We start from the raw sequence: 18,944 nt of genomic DNA on the forward strand, positions 1-18,944 counted from the left end.
ACGCGGCGCGTAGCGACAAGCTGGCGCGTGCGAAACGCTCGCGCGCGCACCACCGAGTCGTCGCCGCGCCCTTGAAGAGAGTTAGCCTTTGTCTTATCACAGTCAGCTTGCGCCAGGCATCAGCCTTGACTTCGCCCCTCTTCCACACTCGTCTACTGACTGTGCTGCGAAAATCGACCGGCTGGCATCTGTCTCGCGCTGCCTCGCACGAACAAGCGAATTATCGTTGCTCACGGAGCCCAGCTTTCCTCTGTAACAGTCTTTACATCAATCCATATCGTTTCCACCAGCCGATTTGGAACTTGCTCAGCGTTGCGTATTCGCTAACAACATTCGGACGTTAAACATGATTCCCCTCGCTATCGTTCTATGTGACTTGTCGTTCATACCACACCTTATTATGAGGTGAGTAAATTCTTTCTGCTTTTAAATTCCAAGTACCAAGTCGTTAGAAAGACACGATTCGCGTGGTTTTATTGGCGACGCGTACTACCGACGAGACACGTCTTCTTCTTTTTCGCTATTTTTACATCTGCAGAATTTTCTGTACGAAGTATACAGTGTATGGGAAGACTTAATTATCGATGAGCAGTCCCTAAACGTTGCATATAAGTATTCCATATAGGGAAACGTTATAAAATTTAAAGTACGAGTCAACCGATTAGATATTTTCCATATTGTCGGCCACGATAAGATTAATTATCTTATCCTAATTGATCAACGGTTCCTATACGTTTACTATTAAGTGTTATTAAACACAATCCCATCGATACGAAGCAAAAGCTATCGACTTGGTTGAAGAATTTTCATGGATTTTCATCCACGATATATTCCTTCGTTACGTTTCACCAAGTTGATCGAAGCACGTGCGAAACGTGACTTTTCCTCGTGACGACGTTAACTTCGGAGCAGTTTTTAAACGTGAAATTACTTAACGAGGAAACTCTGGATTAATTCCTCGATCCACGAGTTTGCCTGATCCGCACGCACGAAGATAGCGTCCGGAAAGTTTGAGATTAAATTGGCCGTGTCGCACGAGCAGCCTGCAACTTCTCTCGACTCGGATCCGCTCGCGAAATCCGCTTATCCGCCCATGTATACGAGGAAACTTTCGATCGTTACGAGCTTTAAGCGGTAAACGTTCTACCCGCTGTTGCTGGATTTCCATTTGCTTGGTTTTGCACGGGAAATTTGTTTCCGTGTCTTCGTTCCTCGCATTTGCTTTCCTATCTCTCTGCCTCTCTCTTCAGTTAGCTTTTTATTTTATCCTTGTCTTAATATATAGAAAGAAACAGAAAATTCGTTAGACATTCAACACGAAGATATTTCTGAAACCTCGTGTCTATCGAAAACAGTGTTTATTTTATATATAAAATTGTATACAAAATTAATAGATAATATGCTTATTGGAAATCTGAGAAAATACAGTACGAAGAGTAAAAGTTTCGAATTTAACACGTGGAAAAGATGGTCGTAAGAAGGGATTAGCCATTTAATGAAAACATCCGAACATCCGTAGGACAGTTCGAACAACCAGTTTCTGTCAGTTCGTTGTCTTGTTTGCGCGATTTCTCGAAAACATTGCAGGCGAATTCACAATGGAAACGGGTATTCTGTTCTTCTCGCTTCACAACGTGACTGGGAATTTCTGCGACTTTTCCGGCGACAGCGACCTCGTCCGGTTTCCGATTTCTGTCGACGATCTCGGGTTTCGCATCTTCCATCGTCCTCGTTTCTCTTCGTGCGCGGAACCAGATAAAACGGCGGGCTTCGGATGACCAATCGTCGCAGAAACCACGCAAATTTATTAAAACGTTGCTGAACCTCTCTCATTGACTTTTCCGTTCGTTCTATTTCATTTTAACTTTCGTAATTAAAACAGTCTACGCTTAAAGCCTTCTCGATAAGAAATTAAACATAGATTGAAGTTAGCGTTCTTTGCGACATAATTTATTTCTTGGTCTTTTTTCAACGCAAATGTAACGAAAGCATCGTTGGTGTAGATATAATCGACGATCTATTGTCTCTAAATTGACGATCATTCGTTATTGTAAGTTAACAAAATCAATGGATAGCGGCATATGAGTTATATGTACGAGGAGATTAGATTTCAATGTGATTAAATACAGATGCTTTGTTATGCAGATGAGCGGCCTCTTTCTTTGTGTGTATTTATAGCTAATTAAATAACTTCCAGCGTCTAATTTTAGATAACAAAAGACAGTCGTGGATTAAATTCACGATGAAAGGTTATGAATAACGCAAGGCTCGTATCAAGCTAAAAAGATAAATCTCAGTTTTTATGCGTTAAATTGCAAAATAACGAATAATTATTTGAAGTAAGGACGAAAGAGATCAAATTATATCGGTATGGAAGACGTTCTAGTTCAACCATAGAATTACAAAATCTCTACGCAAACTTTCACTTTTTCCTCCAATTGAATGTACAAAGACCAACCTACTTTTAATTATAAAACACACTTGCTGCGAACATTCTCCTTAGAGGTACCTTGAAAAATAACTTTTATTTTTCGCAGTTACAATTCCTCGAGAATCATTCTCAGTGTGAGACGAGCGATCGTTATAATTGCGTTGTTTCAGCTTAGCATAGACGGTTTTCACCTAACTTCCTCGTTTTCACCGGTGAACTCGTCAGAGCTCTGTTCTACTTTCCCTTGGGTTCTCTTGGCCTGGCCCACGCCTTCGTCATACAACAGATTCGAAATCGGGTGGCCCGATTGACAAAATTTCAACATCAAATGCCCATGAATAGACCGAACTCGTCTTTGTTCCTTCGCATATTTCCATTTCTCCAACAAATCGTTTTATTCGCGCATACTATATTACGTATAAAAAGTATCTCTTGTTCACTGTATCTCGTAATATCATATAACGTCTGTCCGAAACGAATTCTTCATATACCAAACAATTTAACGTCACTAAAGATTCGATCGAATTAGATGAATCTGTACAGCTTGATCTTCATTAAGACGTTTGCATTTGTATGAACTTTTGACTGGCCTGTCGTTCTCTCTGCACAGTAGTATTACATGCATCGATCAGACAATTTTGCTTCGTTAATCGATCGACTATTCTCGTCGTTTCTTGGAACTGATTACTCAGAACCAGCATCTAATATTACATATGTAAAATAAACAAGTGTATGTTAGATATTGACGTGTCACTCGCACCCAATGGAGGACAAGACATAGCCGAAATTTCTTGGAAATACGTTTATTCTCGCTAGTCGATCGCAAGATGATTGCTCCCTATAACCGATCAGCAAAGCGTTACCGTATTCCTTCCACGAACTACACTCACGCGTGCATAGAAAAAGCGATCTGCGAATCGTCGTTGCTGGGATGCGGTCTCTCGTTTCCCACAAAATCGGATCGCCAGCATGCACACGAGCGGTCACGTTCCCTCCCACCCACGCACCCTACGTTCACCTGGCTTGAAACGTGGAATCACGATAAAACCGTTTATCTTTCTCTCGGCAAAATGTCGCTCGAAACACCGCGCGCCCCGAATATCGGCCCTCTTCCTCTTTCGTTCGACGCCTCTGACTGTATATCTAGCGCAAAAGCAACGTGGGAGTAAAACGTGGAAGTGAAAGTTAGAGCGAGGCAACATCGGTGAACGGGAGGGACGTCGTGCAAAAGGCGCCAGTTAACATGTCGACGGATAAGAGGTTTAACGAATGGATGTATCACGCTCGCCTTTTCAAACCAGATTTACGCTACTCGCAGCCGAATTTTGCCTCTTTTCTTTCTCAGCTGTTATTCCCGCGTGTCGTCCAAACGAATTGTTCTTTCTCCGTTTTTGTTTGTTAGGCGATTTTGTCAGCGAATTGTCGTCCCCTTTGTGTTTGGACGTTTCGTTCTGGCAAAGATTAACATGGAACACCTGTGGTTACGGAAAGAAGCCTTATCGTTTAACGGAGCAACGTTCGAAGAATAGAGAAATCAAATCGGAAGTAACGCGATATCTTTATCTCTGTTATTTTATGTTCTCTTTTATTTTATGTGACACGCTAAATCCACACGAATTTTGATCTTACGTACATTATGGCTGGGTAATTTATCGTCTCGCGGCTTTGTCATCCTATGACTCGCTTCACAGCTTCATGAATTTTTATAGAGATGTTTATCGGCATTTTAATAATCCTGTTTGTCGGCTTTGCATGTTCGCCAATAGATTTATCTCGAATATTCTCATTTCTTAGTTTTTATAGCCACGCTGCGATGAGAAATGTGATAAATGTTATGATTATATTGCGACATTTAAGAAACTAGGAGATTCAATCTCCAACGCGAAGGAAATGCAGAATACTTTCTCGAATTGTCTTTCGTCGTGGCTGGTGAAAATTTTCGGTCGTTTCTTTCATTCTGTCGCGTTTACAGCGAAGTAAGAGTAACTTAATCGCGAGATTTCTCTTATCTGCACTTTTGCTGCTCGCAAGCAGCGTGTGTTGGAAAGTGAAAGGGGGGAAACGAGGCTGTTTTTCGTTTACCAAGCACTCGTTGTATATCTTCCGGAAACGGAGATACGTGTATCTTATCGAAGCATCGAAATCGAAGCAACAAATACTTCCGCATTTCGAATGTCAAAAATATAGTGTATTTGTCCCAAAACATAGCTATTCGATGATTTATTTCTATACAATATCACAGTTTGTAGTAAGCATCGATATAATATCTAAAAACTTCAAATATCCTATAACTCGTCGTAGTTCATAGATTCGAAAGATTCGATCGGAAGATTGGAAAATATCAAAACGAAAATCGAATATTTTGCGGTCGTCTGCGAAATTAGAATTTTCTGATGAACATATTCATCCAAAAAACAAGGACTCGCATAACGATTCTACGCAGGAAATGCGGTCTGTAAGATGTAAGAATCGCTTATCGCAACGTACTCTTATTTTTTTTAGTATCGCGGTTAATCGTATGCGCGGTTGAAACACTTTTTCCATTGCTACGTGAGCGCCCGTTTGTTGAACAACAATTTAACCGTATGTAGTTCACCTCCATACCTCTGAATGTAACGCAAACGGCATCCGTAAGCCGAAACGTCCTTTGGAAGGGGATAAATACTGATATTAATCCATCCGGTGTCACGATCATTCACAAACACTTTTATTCGATCCTCTGCTAGTTTCGAGGGGTGTGTCAACACTGAGAACATTTTAAAGGAAACAATTTTTTCAACGTGCTATTCGTCGTTTTATTTACTTCGCCACTAAATTTGGTTAAATCAGACAATTTATTTAATATATCGTCAATTGCTCGGTGTAATTTACTTCCGTAAGAAATAATTATGACTAGACAGCTTATCGTAGAAGAATTGAACTTTAAATTAGTCATCTTCTTTGTCTTTTTTCCAGCGATTTCAGTGTTTCTTGAAGTATATAGTAATTTAAAATTCTTAGTTATAATGCTCTATCTCTATGTCAGAAATTGTTTAATTATTCTGTATTTAAGTTACGTTTTAAGAGCGTACGTTGCATTCAGAGAACAGATTCTTTGGAAAATTATCGAATTGACACACCTTCCTTCTTTTCTTAAGTCGATATAATAATAACGTTAGTAAAATTCGATAGTAAAATATACGAATATCAAAGTGATAATACTTAATTGAATGTATAAAGTCGAACGTGTGGCTAATTTCGGGAATCAAAGATACACGTTGCAGTGTGTTCGGGTATAAACGGTTTTCGATTGAACTGACAATCTGCGTGAAACATCGATGATTTTTTATACAAGTTTCCATCTTCTTCTTCTCGGTATCGCGTTTACATCCGAGTTGTTAAGGGACTATAATTATCAAATTAAAGATAGCACGACGTGATAAAAAGCGTCGTAAACTAGGGAAAAGAAAAAGCGTCGTTCTACCTTCGTGTACCTATTATCAGCCTCGAGTGGCACGGTTTGAGTATTGATTTCCAGAAATAACGATACCAAACAAAATTACTTCGTATTGTCGTGATTCTGGAAAATAAACAAGGTTCCGATTTATTAGTCAATCATTGTTATGTAATGAGCGTGATTACGTTTAAAGGTGGTGGGAAATTAACCGATAAAAAGGAATAGAATGGACGCTAAACAACGCGATTATTCGTTTTAATGGCGATGATGATGGTCGTTGAGAAAAGTGGCTAAAGAATGGTAATTTTTCATCCATTTTAATAGCTGTTCGTAGGCGCAGACGATGATTAACAATTACTGTAATAGCTTTTCGTAGATTAAGAATCTATTTGGAGGAATCGAGGTAGCAATAGGAGATTCATATACTCGGATTTAAACGTTAAATGCCACATTGATATGGTAATACTATTCTCTTATGACGCATGCAAATTCCTCCACATCAATATATTTTCTAGGTCTGTGGGCTAAACTTATATACTACGTATTTCAAATCGATACTCATCTTTCGTAAATCTATGCCTCGATACGATTAAACCTACCAATTAATATATCCATCCCCGAAGTTTTCCTTAAGGATCCTTCAAAAATCCTATCATAAATCTATTTTAATAAATATTCTGTTTAAAATTGATGCAAGATATATGCTCTTCGACAATGTTTATATTTCGTAATATACAAGCGAAACTACACTTTCCCGATGCTATTTTAAAGCGCTTACCTAATCTCTGACTATACCGCGATACAGTTCGTTCGGCGTCACGGAAAAGAATGCCTACTAGGAAAAATGCAAGGGTCTCGTGTCACGTCGATGAGGAAAATTCCTCCATCGTCCTTTGTCTGTTATTTCGCGCCTTTGTACTTAGCGGCGTGCAAAAATTTCTGGTTAGAATGAATTTTTAACTGTAATTTTTAACTATTCGAAAAACGATAGCCGAAAGACTTTTAAGTAACATCGAGTAATACGAGGAGCGCGATAAGCAAAAGATAATAGTATACAACACGCAAACGCTGTTATTGTATAATGTTACTTAAAATTCTTTCAAAATATCGCTTTCGAAATATAAAGCGAAGAATCTATTTGGCCCCGAAACTTTCGCGCGTCACTGCAGATATAGGATATAAGAAAAAAATGCAAAACACTTTAGCGTGACGTACTCGTCCCAGATGTCACTGAAAAGATATAAAAATATTCGGCCCGATACGGACAGAATCACTCGTTGATTCTCGAAAATATTTGATTATCGTAACGTTAACAAGTGTCCCGCTAGCTCCCGGACAAGATAAACATATAAATTATCACTTGTGTATGATATTATATAACAATATAGATTAAAAATAAAGTACGAGAAGGCAGGTTTGACGTATATCCAAAAAATCAAAATATGTAATTTCCGCTAAAGGCAAGCGCTCGTGCAGCGCAGAAACGACAGCGACGCTCGATCGTCATCGAAGGTTCGATGCGATTAACCAACCTGACCAATCCGCCCCCGCGGTTATCGCGTTAACGTATCGATTGACCGACCCGATAAGGGTTAAAAGGTTAAGACGAGAAGTCGCGTTGCGACCTCCGCTCGGCTAGAGAATCGAGAAGCAGGTCCGATGAACCTGCGAGGCTAATGTACTCGACTCGATGATGCTCGAGTAGTTCCGTACTTGGCGCACGTGAGCACCATCGCGTGCCCTGCATACCCTTCTTTCATGCTTCTTTTATTCGTCCTACCCTCCCCGCCCTGCGGTTCTCCGTTCTCCAACTTCCTCCAACGTTCAGTCCTCCTTCCTCGGTCACCCCTTTTCCTCGCATCGAGCGACTCGTGTGTCCCTCTTCGTAGTATAATGTAACGAGAGAGCCGTTCACACGTGCCTTCCATCCAGTTTCAACAACAGAAGAAATTCTTATGGTTCTAGGAACGTTCGGTTAGCGCTAGAATTACGAATGGTTAAAATGCGGAATTTTCTTTCAGGAAACAAAAATAAAACAACACGCAGCAGCTAGTGTGATCGTCACGTGCAGCAACCCCAAAGAGCGCAGAAATTTTACGGAGACCAGGACGAGCTGAAACTAACATGAAGACGATTTGTTCGTGTTGCAGACTTGCGGTGAGCGACTGTGCGCCTCAAACGTCGCGGGTCAGCTCAAACTTGCATAGCAGCAGTAGTATGGCAGTAAGCCGTGTACCAAGCCCTCCGCCACCGGAAGTGAACACCCCTGTGGCAGAAAATTGGTGTTACACGCAGGTACGTATCGAATAATTCTTTCAATCGAAAATTACCTCGAATTGATCGACGATAGAATTAAAGCAAATTATTGCAAATAATTAACAATTAGTTTCTGACGAGTTGTACTTGTAATAATACGATTATATAAGTTCTGATTTTTAGAATCTTAGAGTATATTAGGAAGTAATATATATCGTCAGCCTTGTGTGCATAGTGTAACTGTTTTTAATGATTCTTACGACTCGAACATGACTGTTGCGAGAGCAGTGTCTTGTTAGTGCTACCGACAGGGCGAAGCCAATCTAATTGCAGTTTAATTGGTCGTTAGCGATGACAGTGAGCTTCAGTAACAGTTGGCAGAGCAGGGTACTCGTAGGGACCATTTGTTACCGTGTTTTGTATTGTACATGATTGGAATAAGACCGTAACTTTTAACGGTAGAAATATCTTTTAGGTAATTGAGGATTTCTCATGACGTTAACGAAGTTTTCTCGTATATCTCACAGAATGTCCGTTACAAACGTTAAGCCGTGGACTAGAAAGAAGTGTTTGAAGTTACGTTAGTGAGGATTCGTTCGATTTACAATTTAAGCATTGTAATCAATGCGTCGTAACCCTGTGTAATCTTATTTCCTGGTGAAAGGAAGATATCTATCCAAAAACTTGAATGGTCTTCGTTCACGTGGGTCGATCTCAAACATTTGCTCCGAATATTCTTCCTTCGCATCTCCGAATTTCTAGATTTCTTTCTTCGAGTAAAACTCCCAAATCTCTAGATCAAACTCCTCTCACTCGTTTAAAAATCGCTCCCAAAACACTTTTACGATACCGGTACTCCCCCAATTCGAACCACGCCATTCAATTGAAGAGGATTATTGAAGAAGATGAGATTCGATGGAAATCCAACATACAGGTATCGGAATCCACGTCAACGAATTGGCCGAACAGAACCCTTGGTAATACGTTTTGGACGTGTCAAAGGGTTCTCCTACTCCTCTAGGTCAATTTCGTCGTCTTCGTCGATATCATCCTCGTGGTCGCGCGTGAGAGCACGCACTCCTGACGTTCTCGTTCTATTTTTACTGCTCGTCCCCTCGCGATGTGAATGACCTGCGACTAGATATCCCGCTGCTCCCTGCCGCGATCTCTAACTCGCCTGTGGAAACGTTCACTAGCTTCCCCGCGAAAATTCGTCACTTCGAGGTACTTTTTCTTCCGATATAAAAAGCATCGGAAATTACTTGGACGGTTCCCGAAGCAATCCTCGACGTTTCGAAGACACGAAATCGAGCAAGGAGGATCGTCGAAGCGGAAGTTGGAAACGATGGAAGCTTGGTATCTTCCGTTTCACGATACTAGTCTTTTAGGTGATTGTAGGAATTTTGTTTGATCGAACATGCCAGAGATTCGACTTAAAATCATCTGGCTGGATCCTCGATCAATTTTCGATACTTCGAACAGGTGAAATCGAGCGAAAGAGAATTATAGAAAATAGGAGGTCGATTTTCCTTGTCCTTTGAACAAGAAGATATTACAGAGATATTAGATAGTTTGTTAGCTGTAAAGTTTACCATTTTAGTTTAGCTGTAAAGTCACCTCTCGTCAGAAGGAACTTACTGCGAAGTAAACTCAAGTGTAGCCGATATAAATCTTCGATGGATGGAACCTCTGGGGATGTCTGCGTAGGTCTCCTGGGAAGGGGCGAGGCATACTCGTAGATTGGTTGCGGTAGGATGTGGTCGAAGACGATCGATTTTGGGTGCGATTAATTAAGTACGACGATTTACCATTCACATTCAGCGTGTTGCAAAAAGACACAATGCACCGCGTTAGAAGATAAAAATATGTTAGCAAATGGTGATTGACATGCTACGAGTTTCAGGATTCTAACTATGCAATAACTATGTAACATTTTTACGTCCCTAAATAAGAAATTTGAGCATCCAAAATCTTAGATCCCTTTTTTATCACTTTGTATATCTGGCAAATAATATTCGGCAATACGATTTAACATCTCGAACGAGATTCTCCCTCGTGAAGGAGAAACGAATCCGCCACAAAACTCTCGAGGCGTTATTTACGTAATGCAGAAGCTACCGAGGTCGAATTCGAGGGCAAGATTGCGATCTTACTTTTTCTTCTGCTTGGCAAGGGGAAGAAGTTGGATGATTCGAGGCGAAACTGCAGCACTCGAAGGAGTAACTCTCGGTTTTCAGGGAAGACGCGGGGTCCCCTTGCCACCGAATCGAAAGTCGATTCGTGCTCCAGTTAACTTTCGTAATGCACGCGGCGATTTCGCCTCGTCAGCCGCCGCGGAGCCTGGTGCAGCAATCGCGCGAGCTCGCGCGCTGAATCTGTCGTAACACGCCGATCGATGGGTTCGATAAAAGCGTAGAAAGCGTTGCGGCACCGTTTCCAATTGCTCCCTTGCTCCAACGACTCAGGGTCTTCCCTTAATAGCCAAGTTTCAATGAAAAATTGGAATATCCAAGAATTAATGAGAATCGATTATTCTTATTCGCGAAACAACTGCTTCTATATTAACTGGAAAAACGCTAAAAACCAACCACTTATCAATTAATCTACGATAGATCTATTTTGTCCATTAAAATCGTATTTTTAAAATAACCTATAGCTTTTAAAATAAGTTGCAAAATACCTTTACAAAAATTCACTGGAAATTAATTCGTCAACTCCGCTTTTCCTTAAGCTATTAAGTTCTGTTAATTAAGGATCAGCTTATCGCAGTAAATTATTCCTGGAAGATAAAGCGAGGACTCGTCTAAGGATGGCACTCATCGTCGTCGAAATCCGCTGGTCGCAGCTCTTCCTGTTATTCATGGTACCGTACCACCACCATCTCCGCAATCTTAGGCTTTTTCGACTACTCAGACTGTTTTTCTATCCGACACGTACCATTTCCTGTCTTTCGCTCGAGTCAAACTTAGATTCGCCGTTTCTTTGATCCACAGACTGTAGCAATTTTCCACGTTATTATTCCAAGCCTATCAGATTCCTCGACTTATAACTGTTTATATTCTTGCTCTGTTCTACACGAGCTAGACTAGCACTAGTCATGAAGCTGATTCGCAAGCCGTGATAATTTTTCTACGATTACACTGTTGATCTAACTTTGCCAAATCATCTAACTACAATTACATCACATTCTTTTACGCTTTTTTCATTTCAACCTGTCCATTCTGTTTTTACCACTCGACATCCATTATGTCTTTTTCGATTTTCTCGACCGATCGTTGCTCACCAACTTATCCTAATTACAAAAATCTATATCGCTCGTGTGTGTATATATATACACACAAATAGCCAATAAATTTTGTAATTTCCTTCTGAATCGGTCAAATCCCCTATAATCTGCATAATCAGCAATCTACGAATTCCAACAATGTTCTACTATCCCAATCGATCTAAGTTCGTCAACTTGCCTCATTAAAGAGCAACCTAAATCACCCACGCGCCTCCAACCTACCCATTCAATTTCTTAATCAAATCTCGTCCCACTCGACATACATTCATAGAGTCGGCAAACTTGTTGGCTTGCCGAAAAGTTCGCAACCCCTAACAATCTTCTCCATCTTCATCCATTCATCCACCTGTAATTCCACGAAACATTCAACATAAATTCCCCTCGCGCACTCTCAACTTGTTTTTTTTCCACCGACTCGTCACCTAGACGCGAACCCCATATGCCAGAGCCATTATCACTCGTTGCCTTTCATTTCCACGTCGTTATCTCGAGGCACGTGTTCCATTATATCGTCAGCCAACCAGCCAGCCAGCCAAGCTGCCTCGTCTCGCGGTGAAAATAAGTTCGCGAGAAGGGCTAAGCTCCTCTGCTCTTCATTCTTTTTCTTCTTCTTCTTCTTCATTTTCTGCGTCATCCTTTTCTTCTTCTTCGTCTTCGTCGAAAGAGACGTCTCCTTCTACTTTTGTTTGATTGTCTTCATCTGTGTTTTCTTTGTCATATTCTTCCCATCTATTCTTGCCTTTCTCGTTTTCTTTCTTCGTCTTCTTCGGTTCTTCCCTCGTCCTATTCTTCTCCTCCTATTTTTACTTTGCCTCTTTCCCTTGCCTCTTATCATCTTTCTTTCGTCAACTTTTTCTACCGTTTCTTCGTCATCGTGTTCTTCTTTTCCTATTAGAGAGCTTCGTTTATTATTGGAATGAAATTTTAGCCGATGCTCGATTAAGCGAATTCCTGTTAATTATTCCACTCGTGCAAACTCGAACTCCCAGAACGAAAAATCGTTAACGAGTAGAACCAATGAGTTGCTATTATACGAATTCCAGTTACCGCTCGTCCTCTGATGGATTCCGATAAATGAAGTTCCTCTGTATACTCCCTCTTCATCGTCTCCACCATATTCGTTCTCTTCCTCCTCTTCGTTGTCTTCTTCTTCTTCTTCTTCTTCTTATTCCTCTTAGATAAACAAGCTCGACAACGTTTCTCGGGAATTTCGATTTTCTCGCGGGAAGATCCACGATCGTTTACCTCGTGCATGTTCGACCACCGTATCCAGGACTCTACCGGAAGCCTCGACTTGGTCTGCTTGCTGCTCGAAGCCGCGTACGCCGCTCCCGTAAACGGGCACGGGTGATTCAAGGCCGATCGTCGACGATCGCCGGGTTGAACGACTCCTGGGGGCGTCGACCGGGCCACTATCTTCGTCTTCCTTACTCCTCGCGCTCCAACGTGCTGTTTTCTTCTATACGGAAACGGCCAAGACGATGAACTTTGTGCCTCTGTGTTCCTTACGCCTCCTCTATCGCGGCAGATCCTCTTCGACGCCCAGAACTTTGCTTTCGACGTTTCTTCAAATACACCGATCGCTGCCGGTCTCTTGGCCAGGCTCGCTTCTGGTCCGGGTTTTGTTCAAGAGGGCGGCGAAGTTTGGGTTTTATCGGCAGCGATCGAGAATTCGAGGGTTGGCGTGGTGCCGCGAAGACTCCGAAGTTGGGTTTCGATGAGAGTTTTTGAGAGAATTGACTGAACCTGGGAGAATTTTTGCGTTGTTCTCTTGGAGTTTAGAACTTTGAAATCGACACGTAGGAAAAATAATAAGGATGTTAAATACTGGAGGAACGGAAAGGATAGAGACTAGAATTTGTTACGAAAGCGACGGGAAAGTTCCAGTTAAGGGTGATAAAAGTTTCAGATTTTTTTGAAGTAGAAGGAATGGGAGATAGAAATTAAGCGAAAACGGCGGAATAACGGAATTAGAGTCGGGGACTTCGAAGCAAGGAAAGTGAAAATGAAGTTTTAAGCATTTAAGAAGTAGAGGGATAATAGGAATTTAACCCAGAAATGTGAAAATAAAAGATAGAACCTGTGACTTTAGAGGATTTTCATTATCTCAGACCATCTTCCAAGCTCAACTTCCATCGAACATCTTTCATAATATCTTCCATATTCTCCTTTAACATCTTCTAAATCGTATTCCGTTTACACGTCCGACGTATTTTCATCCAATAAATTTTCAATGGAGGATCTTCCGAATTAAGCTAAATTTCAATCTCTCTCTACTCCTGTTTCAAGAAAATCGATATCGAACGTTCGCGCTCGCGAACAAAGGTACCGCGCTTCTCGTCCCGTAATCAGTGGTCGATTGTTAAAAAAACGAGACGTCAGGATTCGCGTAGACGACGAGTATTGCGAGCTTTCCGTTTCCGTTTGAGTGGCATCCAAACGTTTTAACAAATTTACGAGCACCGATATAACCGATGGCTATGAATCCCGCCGGTGTGCTTCCACCTAAAGAGCCTCTGCAGAATGTTATTTCATCTCGAAATAGACTGGAAGTCTCTCTCATCTCGTTGATGAATTATTTCGATGCAGTAGAAACGAACTCGATTTACCGGATCTCCTCGAGCGTCGAGATTCCATCTCCCGTCTAATCGTCGCGTTCGTGTCACCTTGAGTTTGAGGAAAAATCTAACACGGCCTCGACTACCGCCGTGTAATTGCGAATCTTCCAAAGAAGGATTCGTTGGAAGATAGTTTATGTCTCTACTAGAACAGAGGGATATAAATGGTGTATCGTTTTTGGTCTGACGGAACGAAAGAAGAGATGGATGTTTCTGCAACAGTGATCAGTCAGCCACCGATCTTTGACCTATCTCGTTCATGAAACACGTGATTCAAGGACGATTATGGATGATCATGGCGAATCGAATGACTCACAGGGGCCATCGAGCGGTACAATTTTTCTGGTTCCTCGTTACCTCGTTCCGAGGAAACGGACGAATCATATCGATATACCTCTACTCCACTTGCCAAGTTTAACAGTACTCGGACCCGATTAACAGTATTCTACAGCAGGTCGATGCTAAGCATCTATTCTTATACTCTTCTCGTTCTTTTTCTTTCTTTCGATGTCTTTTCATTGGTACCTGGCGATACATCGACTCACACTGATAAGCGAAAAATGTTAGGAAGATGTAAAATCTTATTTAAAAAAGCTTGTCAATGTCTTCACGATATGTGTCGATGTCAAATTATCGATACACCTTATCCGTATAGTAGCGAACTGTCTATAATATTTCGATATTATCGATTCTTCAACGGTATCAGTGTATCGATGCGGATTCAATTTATCGATACCTATCGAGAACCTTATCGTTAACAGTTCGCCTAACTTATCGTTACCGCAAATCTGACGTAACGAATAGATAGATAGAGAGAGAGAGAGAGAGAGAGAGAGAGAGGGAGGGAGAGAGGGTCACTGTGCGGATCACGTGATCTCAGTTAACGAAAGGAATACACATGAACTCGTATTCGAGGGGATCAATCAAACGTGTAGGCAGGTTTGGATCATGGCCAACACGTACTATTACGTTTGAAGATACGGAATTAGATTGGGAAAATAATGTTGCTCGATCGAAGCGGTCGCGTCGAGATACGTCTATACCCTTCTTTCTTTATATCGATCGAATTTCCCGCGTTTTAGTTAGCTTTTATTTAGCTTATCCTTAGTTTTTAAGTAGAACGTTGTATTTTATATATACATATGTGTACTGCAAACAAATTTTAAATACAAAACAACAGGTTGTTTAGATTCGTTTAAATATATTTCTTTTGCTACGTGTCATACATGTACTCGTTTGTGGGAATTAGAATTTTCTTCCCGTTTCCTTTGTTGTTTTATAATTTTATAATTTTGTTGTTCGAAGCAGATTATTACAATTATACTAGAACATTAGAATAATAATATAAGACTGATTTTGCTCAGTTCTTGACATGTTAATCTTTTTTCGTACTTTTTTCGACAGTAAGTTAAGGGAACTTTCCGCTCATCTAAAATTTTCCTCTAGCAACTAGCATGGATTACACATATGGTATGAAACACGTCTAACGCTAGTTAAAGCGTCCTTAATCTGTACACGTTATGAACTACTATCACTACCTTCGAGCATTGCAACTCCACGATGCGAAACATCGCTTCCCTTTTAAAGTATCGACTTAACTGTTAACACTTTGATTCGTCGCAAAAAAAAAAGAAATTCAGACTAGTAGAATCTCTTGTAAAACAGGTCTTGTTGTAAATATCGCTTCAATAGTTACAGTGACTCGAAGCGAATTCTTTACGTAATTTTTTACTATTTATGTCTTCTTTTACTCCGTGAGAAAGAATATCGGCTTCAAAAATATACCGTTTATTTTTATATCCTTTGTTCCAGAATAAAACGGAAAATTAAAAATAAAAAAGATATTAGTAATAACGTGTAACAAATAAAATACAAGAAAAAGTATAACGATTAAAGCATTCAATTAACATCTTGAGGTACGGAAGATCGAAAGACTGTAGAAAGACAGAAAGCAGATAATTTGTTCACGGTTGCTAGAGATTATCAGCGATCCTTTGAAGACGTGTCTTCGATATCTGAAGGTTGCATCGATTATCAGGTTCAAGTACGACTTCACGCTACAAAGCGTGGCTTCTTCTTTGAGCTACTGACGTATAGTAAGTCGGAAGCAAATGCACTGATTGTTCAAATTTTCTATTCGATTCGATTAACAAATAATTTAATTCTTATTCGCATAATTCTATTCTCTGGTTAAAATCATTTCTTATCATCGTTATCATCGAGTTGGAATTATTTTTTATTTGTTTCCCAATTATTTCCTATACGTGCATCTTACGACGAATGTGTCTTGTCTTTTCGATATTTAACACACAAACATGTGCGTTAATGTCGCTAAATTCCTCCGAACGAATCCATGTTTCTATGGATCGAACGGTGATCGATCAAAATCTCGAGCTGTCCAGCTCGACGAATTCCTCTGCTCGTCTAGACGAGCGAACAGCTGAAAACTGCTCACGTGGTGTGCGCTGGGTTCGATGATCCTCACTTCGGCGTGACCTTCGCTGGCTATCCCACAGGTTCAATGCACGCTTGTTGTACGTGTAATCTCGTAACCAGTTACGTCTTACTCGAGCTCGGAAAATGCCTCTTCCTCTTCTGTATTGCTCGTGAAACTCGACCTTTTACGACTCTGCCCCGCATTGACGTTCTTTCAACCTTATTGCTGACCACTACTACAGTCCGCTTCTACTTCTACTTCTGCTTTTACTTCTGTGAGAAAAACTCTTATTAATGAAAGGTCTACAATTAACTTTTTACATCGTTATACTAAATACTTTCTTTTTCTTTTTTCTTTTTATTTTTTTTATTTTTTTCTTTTTTTGTAATACATTCACTTAGAGTAGACTTTACTATGTCTCGTTGATTACTGATAATTATAATAAGGATCATCTTTCCACGATGAATGCGTTATAATAATTGCACAGCACAGATTGCTAGTACATTTATAAGATTGTGAATATTTATGACTATGTTGGAAACGATTCGCGTCACGACTCGAGGTTTCACGAAGTAATCATTTTTCGATCACATTAGCTTCGTGCTTTTTTTATAAAGCCGATAAAACATAAGCTGATTTGATCTGTATAGAGAAATATAAAATTCTATTTCGAACGATTGTGTACGATTGTTAATTGTGAAAAGATATGTATGGTAGAAGCTAGTGCTTTTTCTAATCTCGATCAAAAAAGAAATGACTTGTCCCAGTTGACGTGAATTATTTTGTATTTATATACCGACCGACTGACATACCGTAATAGATAGGCGTATATGATATTGACAAAGGGGTGAACATTTATTTTTGAAACAATTTTCTCGATTGGAAGAAAATTTTGCATCGGCATCTCTTCAGGATGTAATATTATGTACAGAATGAAACATAATACAATTTTTTTTATAGATTGTCATTACTTTTAGAAAAATGTTTTTCTACCGTACAATTAAATCAACTTTCCTGTTGAAGGAGAAAATTTTCTATGGAAAGTCTTAATTTCGTCGTCGTATTAAAGGCCATTAATTTTCATATTCCGCAGAAATCGTGCATTGTTTTCGGTGAAAAAAAAGCGATCGAAGAAAGACGAAGAAGAGGGAAGTGACTTTCACTTCGTCCAGAGTCGTTGCGCTGACGTTTCTCACGCTTCCCTTTGTACATCGATTTGTCGATTCTTCGTACGATGGTTTTCTCTTTCGCGGCTTCGTTGTTTCGCATTTTCTTCGCGGAAACCGGCCGTTTAACGAAGTAGACAAAGTTTCGAAACGAATCTATGTTTCACGCCGCATTGCTTCGCGATAGAAACTGATAATCGCCTGTTCAAACTGATTATCCGTTCTCTAGACGGTTGTTAGCTGTCTTCGTTTCTATCTGATCGCTAGTCAAGAGTTGTTGCCTATGTTAATTAACCCGATCGATGCGATATTTTCCGGTTTAAGAGAAAATCGACCTCGTGTATCGTATCGGATTGCTTCAACAGGCCAAATATGCAATCTACGCTTGCTTCTGCATTATAAATTTTAATCGTTACCCGATTAGATGAACCGATACTAACTGAATTTATCTAAACGCGAAATTCTACTATACTTCTACAACAAGATCCGATTATGTAAACTCCAGTTATACAAAATGCTCGTGTCCATCGCATAAACTGCTCCGCAGATCCATCTCCTACAAAGTCCTATTGTTATTTCATATATTAATAAAAATAAATTTTAAAAATCACAAAAAATAGCGATAGCCCAACCGCACACGTCGCACTTCGCGTAAATGCATATAACGTTTTATTTTCACATGAACGTTTATTAGCACGAACAAGCCAATTATCCTGCAAAACTAACATCTTACGATCTTCAAAAAAGGAAAAAAGAGCCAAGCTTAATTAATCCATGCAAAAGCTTTGAATATTACGACAGATAACAATTGCTCTCTATGTGAGAAAACCTTGAACGTCCTGGGGAACCTCCAACAGCACGCATTCGTTGTCAATGACCTATGACGTGTGAATCTGTTTGCGTGATGTCGTTTCCGTAATACAAATTTCATGGGACTCCGATTCGAGCCGGGTTTCAAGGGTTCCTAACGGCATAGGCCGGTGCCCTGAAGGCCGTAACGCGGACCGCGATAAGCGATAAACCAGCAGGCCAACTAGAGAAATAGATTTGGCTTCGGGCTCGGCTTCGTTCGCCAAGGTCGTATACATACGACGTCAGGGATCATTGACTCGTAGGGGCTCGACCTCGGTGTCTTCTTCTTCCTCTTCCTCTTGTCTTCTTCGCCTATCTCTCTTCGGTTCACGCCTTCCTTTTTGGTCTCCATCAGTTTTCGAGGTCGATCACTAAGTATGATATGAATTTTTAGGTTTCTTTTAGGATATTTGACTAACTCGGTGTGTGTCCTTAGACAAAGTACGCTTCTTCGAAGCGTCC

The 18,944-nt window shown here is 40.4% G+C and overlaps 2 protein-coding genes across 4 annotated transcripts in view; both read left to right on the forward strand.

Annotated features, from left to right (window-relative positions):
- Positions 1–8,068, forward strand: part of LOC100742462 (origin recognition complex subunit 2) — a 114,796-nt gene extending 106,728 nt beyond the window's left edge. For both annotated transcript variants that reach the window (XR_004461173.1, XR_004461178.1), the window contains one exon: positions 8,018–8,068. The gene's annotated coding sequence lies outside the window, so the exon portion shown is untranslated. The remainder of the gene's footprint in view (positions 1–8,017) is intronic.
- The window catches only part of LOC100748122 (protein roadkill), a 46,909-nt gene that overhangs the window by 18,646 nt on the left and 9,319 nt on the right, over positions 1–18,944 (forward strand). For both annotated transcript variants that reach the window (XM_003487337.4, XM_033319408.1), the window contains one exon: positions 8,018–8,162. In XM_003487337.4, coding sequence (XP_003487385.1) covers positions 8,018–8,162 — 145 coding nt within the window. Of the gene's footprint in view, positions 1–8,017; positions 8,163–18,944 lie in introns of those variants that run through there.

This window comes from Bombus impatiens, unplaced genomic scaffold (genome assembly GCF_000188095.3).
Source record: "Bombus impatiens unplaced genomic scaffold, BIMP_2.2 scf_0151, whole genome shotgun sequence".
Taxonomy (NCBI): Eukaryota; Metazoa; Arthropoda; class Insecta; order Hymenoptera; family Apidae; genus Bombus; species Bombus impatiens.